A 15,481-nucleotide genomic window follows, 5' to 3' on the forward strand; every position below is an offset into this window, starting at 1 on the left:
CATGTGACAGAAACTCCATAAGAAATTGAGCTCTAAAGCAAAAGCAGCTTTGTTTAAAAATCAACTCTTTTAGAGACTAATTTCACGGAAATATTTCAATCTTTTAAAGAACTCTTAGCAGTCACATCTGTGACCTTCAATGTATTGTTTACAGCTAGGCGTATTCAGTCATTATAAACCATACGAGCCCAGCACCTTTGTTATAGTTAAGTTAGTTCTACGAACATCTTGTGTTTTTGAACTTATAAGTCTAACGTACAATCCACTGTTAATAATTAAGTACTAAGAAAATAAATTGTGTATAGATGAGCACGATAGAAGCCACATCCACTTGTTATGTTGATAAGATCGTAGTGCTAAAACCAGGTTTGTTTATGGGTTGCAGAGGTCAAATGCCAGCATTGCGTAAAACCAGAAAATCTACGTAGTTATCTGACGATGGTATTGGCAGAAATGTTTGCTAATGACCATGATATGAGGCAAAACAAAGACTACAATTTATTTACGTTTCGTTTTTTATATTTACTCGTCTAATGGCCGTAAAATGGCTGGTCGGAAAGCGATCCATCGCAGCTGTGTTGGTACCAAAATATAAGGACTTGAGGGACACTTCATTCTTCTTAATATCTTCTAGTTAACTCTAAACACTTGCAAAGGCAGTATTCTGATTACTTCCTCAAACTGCTTTAACATTTCATGTGAACCAAAAGTTGAGTGTCAGTCAAGAAGTATTTAGTTACCGTGCCTTTTGTTATTACCAACAACTCACGTTAGGTAATTGTTTCGTTTTTGTAACGTAAATTAGAATCCGGTATTTTTAATCAATAACAATAGCCACGTAATAGTCCGTTTTAAAATCGTGCTGTAACTAATTTCCGCCAACAAACACCAGTTAAGGCCGTATAAGTATGGTCCCTTACCACACATAATTATATTTTTTTATTGCTGGTGCGTGGCGCGCGTGATTTCCACTCTCAAGTACTGATATGGTGGATAGTGATGGGACGCGCTTTTTATTTTTAGTCGAGTACTTCATTAAAACGTCAAGCTGAGCTAAAGTGCCCGTTCTGATTATACGAGACGGGTTTTGCAGGACAGGAAACAAAGAAATGTGCAGGCTGCGTATGTTCTGAACTCAGTGTGAGGTTCCGGGATTTAATATGCTTAGTTCGACTACGCATTTGTGAGTTTTGTGAGAATAATCCTAATTTATAGCCAATATTAGTCACTACAAAAAAATGGATTAACGTTTAGCGTATCCACCGAGATTGACACACATGGACTTAATTTTTTTATCTACTATTTCTGATGTAAATCTTTTAAAGTTAACTAGTTTGCTTGAAACGGGAAAGTATACCTACAGCAATATTTAATCTTCATCGCGGGTCAATGGCGTATCTAAATGAAAGAACCAATAAATCCCACTCAAGTCAGCTTAGCGGCTAAGCCCCCGCCGCCACATCACTAGTGGGTTCAACGGTTGTGCGTACCTATTCCGAGAAACAGTAGCTTTCTTGTTTGCGTTGGCAACACCACGCTACCCTCAGAGAATCCATTGTTCCTCCGAACACACATACATACTTATGTTTCAAGTTACTTAATTGTTTATATGTTCGGAACGGCCACTGCTAACATGCGGACGAGCACGTAGCACACACTCTAAAGATTTGCTTTTATCTATTGTGAAGTGTATCGATATTATTAACGTAATCGATATCGCACACTTCATAAAAATAGCGTAGGTGTTGAGATAATTTGTAAAATCAGTTGTTTTTTCAAATTAGAGATAAGGGCTTGAATGCAGAATTTGTCGTGTGCTGATATGAATGTATGACGCAAATGCAAGGATAGGGCCGTGCTACTACATAGATAGTGTAGATATAGACCGTAGGTATACTAAATACCTAGTTATGTGATAAATTTTCTTTTAGATACACCAAAAACTTAATACAATCACAGCACGTGAGACTTAGGACTTAGGGCTTTACCATGTTCATAATTAGGTCGAGGTTTACATTTATGGTGATGATTATTTCGAAGAGAAAAGATATTGTATGTTAGTTATAGACTTTACAGACGTTTTAACTTATAAAAATTGGCCAGTAACATCTAGACCCTACAACAGTTACCTACGTTTTATGTCATTTTCTTTTATCATGAAGGAGTTATAACTAGTTATACGAACTCTGAAATAAAATTATTTCATAATTATTATTTTCTATCACTTTTATTATCACAAACTTTCCTTAACGGTAGGTACGTACGTAACTTATTTAGATAATAATTCTTATCTGTTAAGGAGTTTTACGCCTTTAGTATAAATAAACTACACTTGACATATCAATTTGGGTCGCTTTTGGTACACAATTTATTATCGATATCGATCTATCGTTTAAAAATTATTTATGTGTACATTATAGAGTCAACAAGCTATTACGGAGGTACTTACTTAGATAAGGGGGTTTATAAGACAAGTGGATTTTGGAAATGGGTCATGCGTTTGCGCAGGTGGGCGGGATTAAAGAAATAGTGGTGAAGAAATTGTTTAGAAAATGATAATGAAAATTATAGATATGAATGGAACAGTAGTAAACTATATAGTCTCGAGTGAATAGGTTCCTTATGTATGGGCGCTCCAGGCTTGCTCCATCGTAAGCCACATCTTCGCTTACCATCAGGCGAGATAGCGACCAAGCGCCTACTTATAACCAAAAAACAACAGAATATAAACCTATTCTGGAATCAAGAAAAACTAAATAAAACATTTTATTAGTTATTATCGTGAGACAATACTTGACTTATTCATGTTTCACGAGGTTACTCGACTAGTTTCAAGCGACGCCAGGGCCCATATAATGAGCTAACCAATTAATAAGACATAGCATGTTATGAGTAACCTAACTTAATAGTAACCTAACTTAATAAACTTAAATAAGCTATTGAACAAAGATAGATCAGGATATCATACTTAATGCTTAGATACCTATATACTTATCGGTTCGTGGGACTCCAAGAAACACTTAGAAAGTGCGTGAACATTATTGCAAGTACTATGTACTTACTTTTACATAATTATACTACTACCAGTTTAAATAGTTCGGTATCTAGTATATTATCGCGGTGGCTTTGTTATTTCATTGTTTGTAGGGCTATAAACATGCTGCACTCTTGATTAGATAGCATAAAGAGGACTTGTATTCTCTACTACACAGAATTTTGATGAATGTTACAATTGTACGGCCGGTTTCGTATTGATATCATTGTAATTAATATTTATAGTGAACTACTTTTGTTGGAGATTGCAGAGAAATATTGCTGTGTATGATGTATTTTATTTGTGACTAGCTGACGCACGCGGCTTTGCTTAACCTATGAAAGAAAGTAACTATATATTTTTTTAAATAAAGTAGCTTTAGCTACTCCTTAGTACATCAGCTAAGGATCAGCATCAGCATCCTGCCAGTAAATATCCCGTCAAAATCGGTCCAGCCATTTCAGAGATTAGCCGGAACAAACAAACAGACAGACAGACATAAAATTGTAAAAAAAATATTTTTGTTTATATACGTAATAACTACATCTATTGAGTATATTCATATGCATGTTGTAAAACGCGGTTATTTCAATGACTAGTTATTACAAACAGACAGTCTAATTTTATTTAGGTACTTATTAGTCTATATTTATGTAAGATCTATTAGGTACTTTCTATAATTATTCTAAGTAGGTAAATGTAATTATAATGTTAGTGCCTCCTATTTAGTCTTCATCAAGATTCACTCTTGGTCGTTTTATCCCAGAAAGTTTTATTAACTACTAGCTACTTCCGCGCGGTTTCACCCGCTCTGCTCGGCTCCTATTGGTCATAGCGTGATGTTTTATAGCCTATAGCCTTCCTCGATAAATGCACTATCCAACACAAAAAGAATTATTCAAATCGGACCAGTAGTTCCCGAGATTAGCGCGTTCAAACAAACAATCAAACAAACAAACTCTTCAGCTTTATAATATTAGTATAGATTCTTATAAGAACTGGTTTCTAATACTCGTAGACTGTAATTTATTATTTTTCTTTTTTAGGTCTTACTAGATAACGATCTTAGAGCATTTAATGTGACTTGAACGGAATCAGTTTAGAAGTTCAACCCAAATACCATGCACTAAATGACCCAGCCTTCCATATAAGCCAGATAAAGTATCAACCACGATATTTATTTAAACTTCTGTATTTATTTAACGACAGTAAGATATCAAATCGGCATATCGGCAATATAATATTTGCGCATTCACCGAGTCGCTACCGAATTTAAAAAGCCAATCCCATCGGTATGAGCCGAATTTGTAACACGGAAGCCGATATCAAAATAAATGTCTATCGTAAGATATGGAATTAAATGAGCACTCAATATTTAGGTCGGTGTAGTTGAACCTCCTTGAGATACGGTATCTTTAAACGTTATGTTATCAGTGGAGAACGCTTCGATGTTTAAAAAAATAAATTGTCTGTGGTACTAATAAATCAATTAGGTAATTGCGCACGCGTCGTTTGGATAACTGAGTTCATTTGTCGTCGTAATAATAGTGTAACAGTGGCATCAGTTGTGATTGCTTATTTTGCATGAAGTCACCACTATGTATTAATTTAACTTTGTAAATGAATATTGCTCCGCAATGACATTATGAGACAGGTCATTGACCTTTTGGCGGAATGATGTAAGCGATATTTTCTTATGATACAAATTGGCAGTATTTTTTTTAATTCAGGTCAAACTAAGTATCATTGGTGTTTACCAAGGATACCTAGTTTTACCTTCATTTTTGATCTGAAATCCAAACCCTTACCTTAGCTGTGTAGTGTGTGTGACACCTCGCCCTTGTATTAGACACTTGATTAAAGGTAATCATAAGAATCAGTGTCTTCGTGTCTTCATTTGCTCCCTAAGTCAGCACACATTGCAGCCTAAGTGCAGTAGTTACCAACCCCGCAAGCAAGGTGTGACTATATTTTGACTACATCATGAGAATAACTACTTAATCCGATATTCGATGAAATTGTTAGTATCGTTAAACTCCTAGTTAAACTAACTTGCATTGCAATATTCTGAATAGCTTTGATATGTTTTACGCCATCTAATTACATTCCAGCTTCTTATTTTATTGTTACTTTTACTTTAATGTCTAGAACGTTTCTATTACATACTTTCTATTATGTGTCTTCGGGCTTGTTTTCGCTTCGAATGCTTTCGCTAAGCGAAACAAATATTACGTTACTATATTACAAGTTGGATGTAACAAAAAATGGAACTGATTTGTGAAAGTCTTGGGGAGAATATTGGCTGTTTCGTCCCACAATAGAGAGTATACGAAACGGCGCGTGCGCTGAATATTCTGATTTTCTTCCATTTAGAAAATTGGTTTCGAAATTCTCCGTAGCACGGATCTTTGAATCGTGCTCGGTAATAACTTCGTCTCTGCCTACCTCTTCGGAGAATCACAGGTATTGTAGTGTTGTTAGAAAGCTGTTTGCCTTGTTGATCTAATGGTCGAAAGCATTATGTCTTGAGTTCAATCTCTAACAAAGCTTTATTTAGATTTCCAGTTGTACGTTACAAAGTTTGTAAGTATGGTGAATGATCACAAACAAGTGTGATATAATTATGGCTCTACAAAAACAATCTACAACATTTGACAGCCACAACGATTTTTGCGGTCGACAGTGGCGCTAGTGTCGTTTAAAAGTGCTTTTTTGTATGGGTTTCTATTAGTACCAATTCCAGCCGCTTGTTCGGTTAACTATGTGGGACTATAACAAGATCGATTTGCTGTATGCTTAGTCATGGCGATGTAATCATATTTTGCAATTACTAAATCTATTATTAATAAAATGTTATAGGTAATAATAACTAAGCAAAAGAGTTTCCGACAAACATTGCTAAATAATTACAAGTAATAAAACATCACTTGGACTGAATTTAAAATGGTCGTTACGCATACCGACCGATGTTTTATAGATGAACTTCTAATAGGCAACAGGTGGTATGTTTTTTGTTCAGTAAAGCAATACTGGCTAAGTGATTTTAAATGGGACCATGTCGATTGAGACTTGAAGTAACTATCATTTTGCATTTTTGCTTGTTAATCAGATTATTTTATATTGAAAATAAAAGGAAGTGCCATTACCTTTTATTATTCACTTAAATAACTAAGTCTTTGTTTATTTGTTTACTGACAAGAATGCAATAAGGACGTAGCGTAGTTAATAATATTCAAGGGTATTTCTAAAAGGCATAAAACTGTAATAAATGTTGGTATCGTCATAAAACTGCATAATTAAGAGTCCATAGACAAGCCTATTTAGCACTTGGAAACTAACCTTAACCGGACAGATTGAAGAATCCGTCCCATCCTGTGTTTTGTTTTGGGGTGAGGGGGGATCATCAAATGACTCCTCTCGCCCTGGGTGAGGCGAGAGGGAGTGTCAGACTATTACTGACTCCTGCTTCGAGCCGGCGCCCCAGTAACCTTTTCGGTCGTCCGCAGGCCCAGAACACGGATACCCCCCTAAGTTATTTCAGGGTTCTTGTAACTTGTGAAAAGTGAACGTTACTGTCCACTTTTCCTACCCAATAGGAGAATGTACAGCAGCTTGCTAGTGTTGAAACGGGGTGGTTTTAGTCAGTAACAGTCTGACACTCCCTCATGCGTCGTCCAGGGCGCTAGAAGTCTGTTGATGATTTTCCATCTTCATGATTTTTCTTCTTCACATGCACGTAGTTGCGTATACTATTACAGAAGGTCTATAGTATCCATTACAATAAAGTCTTGTTAAAACATGCATGTTTCTTGTACAAATAAAGCTTCGATGTCTGTTCACGGCGGTTCATTCATCCATAAAAGACGAAGTCGGTATAAAAAATTGATACGCGATACCTATCGGCGTTTCTTTTGTCTCCAATGTGTAGAAGTTTATTTCTACATTTTAATAAATTATTTATGAAAGGATTACTAATACCAGTTGCTGGTATAGTTGTCAACGAACTCAATTTCATTAATATTATAATGTGTGTGAGATTTACTATACACTTTATATTTTCTGTCTCTTCTTCTTATATTATCCCCACCAAATACTTACTACATAGTTACTCCTTAGTGGTTAAAGCAGCATGTTGCATAGTTTAAAGCACTAAAAGGTTCGAAATGAACCATTTAGTTTCTTACTAATATAATCTTCCAAGATGATTGCTTACCGATAAGCTTTTGAAAACTAAACTCATTGGCAGAAAGATCAACTTAGCAATGCTTGAATTAACTTAAAGCTTAGCTTATCAAGTGAAACTCATCATGTGCGTAAGCCTAATGGAGGCAATGACTCCATATCTTCAGTGTTCACCCAGCCTTATTATGCCTAAGTGGGACGTTGGGCTTCATGAACTAAAACTAGATAGAGTACTGACAGACAGATAGACAAATGGACATGAATTGACAGCGAGAATCGATAATGTTTGAAGACTACGTACGCAGTCTATAGTTGGAACCAGTTTAGAGCTTCTAACTCCAACATAACGGATTGGCATCGCCGTACAGGCAATTAAGCAAATTGATTTTAATGCGATTCCTATAGTTTTGAATAATTACGGGACAAGATATGAGATACACATACACACACAACTATTTGATGAATCTTATTTATGTTAGTTGTTGGAGTATTTTTCGCAAGTGGTATTCAAGTTTGGAGTTAATTGCAAATATTTGCATGATATATGGATTTCGGATGTCTAGAATATTAAAGAAATCAAGATAGAAATGTTTGGCAACGGGGCGTCGCTATCGTATTTGCTAACAAATGGCAAACTGGTCGACAGGTTCTACTGTTATTAAGTCTAGAATAAATTCTTCGAAAAACAAAACTAGTATACTTCCGTGCGCCTTTTTATTTTGCGCCAAAATTATCCATCTTTTTTCGAATGCTTGATCAAATGATCACGTAGTGTCTTCACTATTTTATTTAATTTCTGACAAAACTCACTCGCTAATCCGTATCATCATTTTATTCTTGCTATCATATCATGCCATTAATTATTTATTCTAGTTACCACTGGAAATAAAAGTTTCTTCAAATTTGTCTTTCCTTGTTCCAGGTCAGCAATAATCATCAAGAATGATGTGGTCAGTGTACAAAGTAGCTGCACTAATACTGCTCAGTGCACTCAGCAAAGGACAACTGCCAGAAGATGACTTCAGGATAATCAACAGACAAGGTATTTGTTTGGATTATTTAAGTAACAACTTCATAAGAGTAAGTAAAACAGGATGGACTCTTTTATAAAGGCAGGATGTTGTATTACATTGCATATTGTCATTAATGAAACTTTAAACGGCTACAAGAATACAATCATGTTTAAAAAGTCAAAGAAAGTTTACTTCTTACAAAGGCAATATTTATAAATCCTTGTATGGAATGTACCATATTTTCCCATTCGTTTGAAAAGATCAACAAGAGGTGCCAACCGTCAGATCTAATTATTTCACTGTTTACCTACCAAACACATACTTCAAATATTTGGATCAAACCGTCCATATGGTCTAATATTTACAAAAACCGTTTATTGTGCTTCATCTTGTATTTGTGTGTACAATGAGTGTGAAAATAATCACTGCATGGTAATCGCTTAATCGCCACTATAAACATTCAAATCGATGACAGATACACGACAATTACATGGCGCAGAGCGACCAGAATATCTTGAACCGCGGTGGAATATGGAACTAGATGTGGAGAAGTGGATAAAATGTTCTTAAGACTATGTTTGTTTAGCTTTATCTGGAGAAATGAGTTCTCGGCCAAAGTTGCAATTGCTCAAAATATGAGTTTTCGCTGCGAACATTCTAAGCATACTAATTAATGTTACTCATACCTACTTATCTAGTCTTTTATCGGCCACGGATTTTCTTGAGGTTATTTTTAAACTTACAATCAACAATTTCGTAATGCAGTTACAAAAACTAGAAGACACACTTGTATAGACGAATTCTATTTCATTATTTATGACTTCCTCAGCGAGTAGCGCCACGTGGAGGGGTCAATTTATTCTGGTAGTCGTGTACAATGTGTTGTTGCATATGTAATCAGTTTTACAAGTCAAACAGGCTAGCCTAAATGTAGAAAGCTAATTACTTCGCCTAACTGTCAGGCAAGGCTTTGTAAGTACTGTATTGTAAGCTGTTCAAGGGCTCGGTTAAGCCGTTTGTCGCTTGCGTGCAGCTCTGAATTGAGTTATTAGCTCAAGCTTGAAATTAGCATGTCTGATTTTGGTCCCCATGCCATATTATGCTTGGTTTATTTTTATTCTTTCTGTATTGTACCTAGTAGGTATTTTTATGTTATGTGCTTACTCTCCAGTCTTCACTAAGTCGCAAGTCTTTAAGGAAATAATATATCTTACAAACGCCTTGTGTCTTTAGTTCTTGGAAATACATAATATTATGATTATGTATGCTGCTAACAAATATTCCACGCTGCATTTTTAAGACCAACCTACCTATTCTCATTAAAATTAAACATGTCTTGTCTATTTTAAGCGGCGAATTCAGATTGTACCAAGAATTTGCGTGGGTCGCTATTACATAAGAAGAGAATTAAAATCATCTAATTTGTTATTCAAAAATGGTTCCTAATCAATCAGTATTCAACATAGATATTATGAAAATTAACCTGCCAGCCCGAGATAGTTACTTTTTTAATTTATTCCGTACAATGTTTGTCAACAACTTTCTTGAACTAGATTTTGTGGGTAGTGGGAGAATTTTGAAGCCTACAGACTAATACGAAGGTGTTAATGATTAATGAGAAGGCATGAGATATTGTACGGTACTTTATATGTTTTTTAGAGTGCTACATAAGCATGCTTAAGTTATAAAACAACTAGATTTGAAGTGCACGGAAACTTGATCAAGTGTGGGAGAGCCATGCTTCGGCAAACAAACGTTGTGTTTCGTTGTGAGTTAGGTTACCGGAGGCCTAATTACCTTTCTCCCCAATCTTCCCATTCCATGATTTCCCAACAGCCCTTATATTCGTAACCCTCAAATGGCCGGTAACGCACTTGTAACGCCTCTGGTGTTTCGGGTGTCCATGGACGATGCCGATTGTTGATCCAGTTTCCGGCTTATATCATAAAAAAACCTTTTATTTGAATCATTTATAATTTTTCAAAACTATATCTCTCTAATGACTAATACTATGTCTAATTAATGTTTTATTTATTCCCAGATCTTTTGACGACGGATCACAGCGACGTGTTTGAAGATAGTAGTTCTGGTTCATTTTCGCAATTGCTGTTCGATGTCGCAAGGGACCAAGTTATAGTGGGCGCAAGGTGAGTACCCAAATCTATTTGTGTCTAGACCTTAATCCAACCTGTCTACTAAATTACCAATACCTGATTTAGTTAAGCAAGGTGTAGGAAACCAGACAAACAGTAATGTTGATTAAGTTTTTATCGTATTTATTGTTGCAACGGCTTAGACTTGGATTTGATAAAGTGCAGCTTAACGGTCATTGGTTTTAATGACTATTGAGGACCTGGTTGGTTAATCTCAGATGCAATTTTTACGTAGGACTAAATATTATTGTGAATTTTTGCTACCTATTGAAGTTCTCTGAACTGGTGCTGAGTCTAAAGAATAGTTTTGATGTTGCTATGACAATGATGGATATAATAGATAGGAAGTAGGTTGGTAATATAATCGAAAAAAGCAAGTAAACGTAAAAATATTAAATGCACTAAAACTGTGAAGTAAAATTGCGTAGGTACATATGTATGTATGTAACAGAACATATTTACAACTTTCTCTATATCAGAGGGTTTGGTTTTCAAAGCTTGCAAAGCTTGGGTTGGAGTTAGACTTGAGACCGTTGCCGGTCTCCTACTACACCCGCGGGAAGTTTAGGGGTTGTGACAAATGTTTTCTACTCTTCTGTTACCACACTATATTATGTGACGTCAATAGTTAGAACAGTACTTTCCACCAGTATTATAAACAGATGTGATAAAACCGGCACGGTGATAATTAGCCCTACCCATTTCGGGTTCAATTAAACAGAATACATTATTAATACGATAGTTGAACTTGAATCCAATGAGTTCATCATATAGTTATTAAACTTTCAAGCCGTAGTTTGCAATAACTAAAGTCAGTTATAAACATTTTATAGGGTCTTATAATTAACACATAATTATCTGCGGTGTAAATTTTATAGAACAGTTTATGGAAATTATGTTTAAGTACGAGTATAAGGGCGCTTTTCTACAAGCGCTATGCTACGTTGATGTGGATGCGTTTGATTTCCACCAATCATATTCATTGGTACACGTAGCTTAGCACTGGTGGAAACGGACTCAGCTAAGCTATGTTTTTTATATGAAAGATGCGTGCTATAGATGTGTGCTCTGGATGGCTTCTCTACTATTGATACATCGCATACTCGAGCTGCGCAGCTTCCTCGCACAGTTATACATATAGTTTAGTATCGGTGGAAATGGTCACATAATTTAACAGCTTAGCTATTCCATTTACATAGCTACATGGCACCCTAAGGCCTCGCTTGATGCGTTGAAGCCGGAGTCGCCATAAAACGTTGGTACCTATGTATACGAGTTTATGGGTTCTCTATGGCTTCAAATTGGTTTAGGTCATAAATTGGGAGTGGTTTGCTTATGATGGGAATTCAAGTTTTTAATTAGGTAATAGTGGAAAAGTTATGTGTATTTGCGTAGTTGAGTATGTATATTTTGCTCAGCGTACCTACGTCGTAGGTACAGGTATAGGTAATTCTACTGACTGTTGATGGTAAACATAACAAGTGACATACGACAAGATGGTATAGCACATGGATAAAAGAAAGAGACTGGATTGGCCTTGTGGGCGGGCCACGCGTGCCGAGGGTGCGAGCCGGCGTACTGCGCGCTGTCATAACGCTCAAATGTTCATACTTACCGGCTAGCAATCGCTGTCATGTTTTGACAGCGTACGTATCTCCGCAAAAATATTATATTATGCCGTCTTGCGCTATTATAACGTGTCGGAAAAGAAACCAGGTGTGTAGCATAGCACGAGAAGGAATTTCTTTTCACCGGTAAGTCCAAAAACATAAAAATACGTGTGATATTTGTAATTATAACATTAGTATTATGAAATTTATAGACAAAAACGATATAATCGCAAGCAGACTAATAGTAATACATTGCTTGCGATAGATGAGTACAATCTTGCACTACGTGAGCAATCGCGCAATGTATGACGTCCATTGCGAGAGTCCCGAGTACCGAAACAAAAGCTCATTTCCACAAAATCTATGACATCGATAGTGTTGGGCAAATTTGTAATCAATGTCGATTGTTACTATGATACAGTCTATTATAATCAATAGCACACTTTATAATTTAAATAATAAGTATTATTTATTACGACTAATTAGTAATATAGATTTTGAGTGAGTTTTATGTTTTTATTTTTTTATAGAATGTGACATATGATTTATTTTAATATTATGTTTTAGGTTTCCAACAGATCCAGGTGTAACAAAATTGTGGATTGACACAACTGGTAGAATTAATTTTTTTTTTTTCAAGTTCCACCACACAGATTAGAAACTGCGTATATTTTTATCTCCACCATATTTATACAGACATTGGTCTTAAAAACTAAGCTTATATAATAATTAATAGTATAATAAATTATGTAGCAAGTTACACGACCAGGTTTAAAACAATTGAAATGACAAGTGGTGGGATTCAGGAACCCAAACTAGGAAAACCTGTACTATGGGCTCCTGGATTCCTACTAAATGTAGCATATTTCGTTCGCAACATTTCGATGTTGATAATTACATAATAACAAAGTCAGGGAAAAGAAACTTAAAATTAGGCGTTTATCCGCACAATATCGCAATGTGTAATTCAGTAAGTAAACTGATTTTATTTTAGAAAATTTTAAATTAGTCTCTTTAAATCAGTTTTTTTGTCTAAAAATGGCGATATTTAAAATATCATCTTTCGTAAATTTAAAAAATGAAATAATATAACCATGTTATTTCAATGTGTTCTGTACTTTATACAGATTATTGTAAATGTGAGAGCCCTGTAATTAGCTAAATTAGACTAGTAGAATGCATTTGTGTCAGCTTAGAGTTGTCATGCTCACTCAAAGGTCTCACTGGCGGTGGCACGGGCATTGGATCGTTCGATTCCCTGCAACATGGTTGAGTTGGACGGTGCTGGTGTACGTGTCATGTTGGTGAACGAGCGCTGTCAACTGGGACTGGTCAGCTCCAGACTGTATTAATTTTGTTGTTCTTAAGGTTTTTTTTCTATCGCTTTGACTGAATATTAGTTTTACATTGTTCTCACATAGTTCAAGCAATCGATGCAAAGAAAAGCAATGTTATCAAGAATTGTATTGTGAATCTAATTGAAAAAGATCGAACGAACAGATCTTCGATCTTCTCCATAGGAATCTACACTTTGGAACGAGCATTTGCTCGTTCCAAAGCTAAATAGCTTCACTAGAGGGCTGACCGACAGACAGACGTTATTAATATTATTATATTTGCTTTGACGTTCAAAAGTGCCTATGATTTATTTATTTTTTACTGATTTTTAACTTATTGAGTAATAAAATTGGTTTTAAAATTCAGTTATGTATTTTTTATTTATTTTACTTTTATTACTTGGTTTCTATTTCGCATGAATACAATTTCACAATATTCAACAATACTTGTAAAACAAAAACAAGATTACTTAAATTTTATCGATATCAACAATCGACCTTTGTCTCGCCCTAGCATACATGAGTTTTTATGCGTGTTAGAGTGTACGTCAAATGCAGTCATTGCGTTTGTGTGACAACCAATAGCAAATTCGAGATTTAAATGTGTGTTATTTATTTGTGGGGGTAATCCGCTCAGACATTGGTCTCTTGCTTGTAGTGAAATTAAAGGGTGGGAGAAACGGCGACACGCGTTCTGATACAAATCAGGAACTATTTCATTTCTACTCTCTTTATATGTTCTGATAGCAAATAACTGTAGCTTTCTGTTGCGACAGTAATTGTCAGAAACAAACAATTCTACACTATGTTGTTTGCTTTTCTATAAGTAACGTTCTGACACCGACTTTAAAAAAGAACTATGCAACGTTTTAAAGCCGGATTCTTGTGACCGAGTCACACAAAAGGTTCCAAAGATTGCATTATCTCGCTCTAACGCGTTTAAAGGGTGCATTGTTCGTTGGGGTAGCCGTCAGATTTTTTGTAAGGGCATCTGGTTTCAAACAAGCTCTTTTAAATTTTGGGCTATACTTCAAAAAACGTAAGTATTCAACTAAATAAATAAGTAGGCTAGCCTAAGTGGGCTTTTTGGAAGCTAGCTCCATCGAACTGGTTAAGTAATTATTTTCTGCAAATATGCATTTGCATACTTTTGAAAAAAATAGCTTTATAATGTATCATCAAGTCACGCCATAATAAATATCTAACATGTTATTGCTCGTCTGTCTTTTCGCAATAAACTCAAAAATAACTGCACAGATTACATACAGGTTTTCAACAAGGTATAGACAGTCGTTTATACATTGATAAAGACTATGTCATGAAGAAAATAACTTGTAAAGTTGTAATACAGGTTAATAATATTTTGCGGGGGTGTCATAATCTTAAACCGATGGATAAAGTTTTATCTGTGATGTGGAATGGACTATGAATACATAGTGTTTTGTCAGGTTTACTGCGGGCCAACCCTACATTATAAGATAGAAAGAAAAACTACTACGAAACAAATGAATCAATTCTACAACATATTAAAATATCAACAACTAAACATAAAATAAAAAATATTTATTTAGGCCTTATCCTAAATTATTAGAAGTGAACTTTATTAGTTGTCCTATCGATTTCCATTTCCTCATACTCACCTATGAAAGAAATGGATGGACCATTTCTTTGAACCCATACTCATCATAACACGAACATTAATTTCTTTCAATAATTTCTTTCTCTCATCAACATTTTACCAAACAGTCTTATCGACAACTTAATAACAAACATCAGAGTACCTCATAAAAACTACATACATATCAATAAAATTTATAATTAAAACTGTTTCTCTAAGATCTAAGAGTGGGGTAACCGGCCGGTCTTGGTAACTGATAACGCTATCTATCATAAGCTAACAGGTGAATGACTTGATGTTTAAACAACTTAGGGTAAGCAGTGTTATCACATTAAAAAGCTGTTACGACTTACGATAACGTTTTTTTAATGATTTATAAATGTTCTCTCTTTTTATTTTTGTTTTTTTAATTGATGGTGTGATGTTTTAGTCAGATTAACGATGCGATTGAGTTTAATTTGGATTGTTTAAAATATCGGTATCTAGTTATCAAAAAATAAATTGGAGTGATGAGACTCGGTAACTAAAAAAGTA

The 15,481-nt window shown here is 35.2% G+C and overlaps 1 protein-coding gene and 1 long non-coding RNA gene across 2 annotated transcripts in view; both read left to right on the forward strand.

Moving 5' to 3' along the window:
• Window positions 1-15,481, forward strand: part of LOC118277892 (semaphorin-5A) — a 45,002-nt gene that overhangs the window by 4,038 nt on the left and 25,483 nt on the right. Inside the window, exons 2-3 of the mRNA XM_035596896.2 lie at window positions 8,139-8,258; window positions 10,271-10,376. Of these exons, the coding sequence (XP_035452789.2) occupies window positions 8,159-8,258; window positions 10,271-10,376 (206 nt within the window). The 5' untranslated portion in view covers window positions 8,139-8,158. The remainder of the gene's footprint in view (window positions 1-8,138; window positions 8,259-10,270; window positions 10,377-15,481) is intronic.
• LOC126911700 (uncharacterized) lies at window positions 11,883-13,695 on the forward strand. Its single transcript, XR_007706204.1, has 2 exons — window positions 11,883-12,136; window positions 12,560-13,695. It is a non-coding gene; the product is annotated as an uncharacterized LOC126911700 (long non-coding RNA).

The sequence above is a fragment of the Spodoptera frugiperda genome, chromosome 18, assembly GCF_023101765.2.
Source record: "Spodoptera frugiperda isolate SF20-4 chromosome 18, AGI-APGP_CSIRO_Sfru_2.0, whole genome shotgun sequence".
NCBI lineage: Eukaryota > Metazoa > Arthropoda > Insecta > Lepidoptera > Noctuidae > Spodoptera > Spodoptera frugiperda.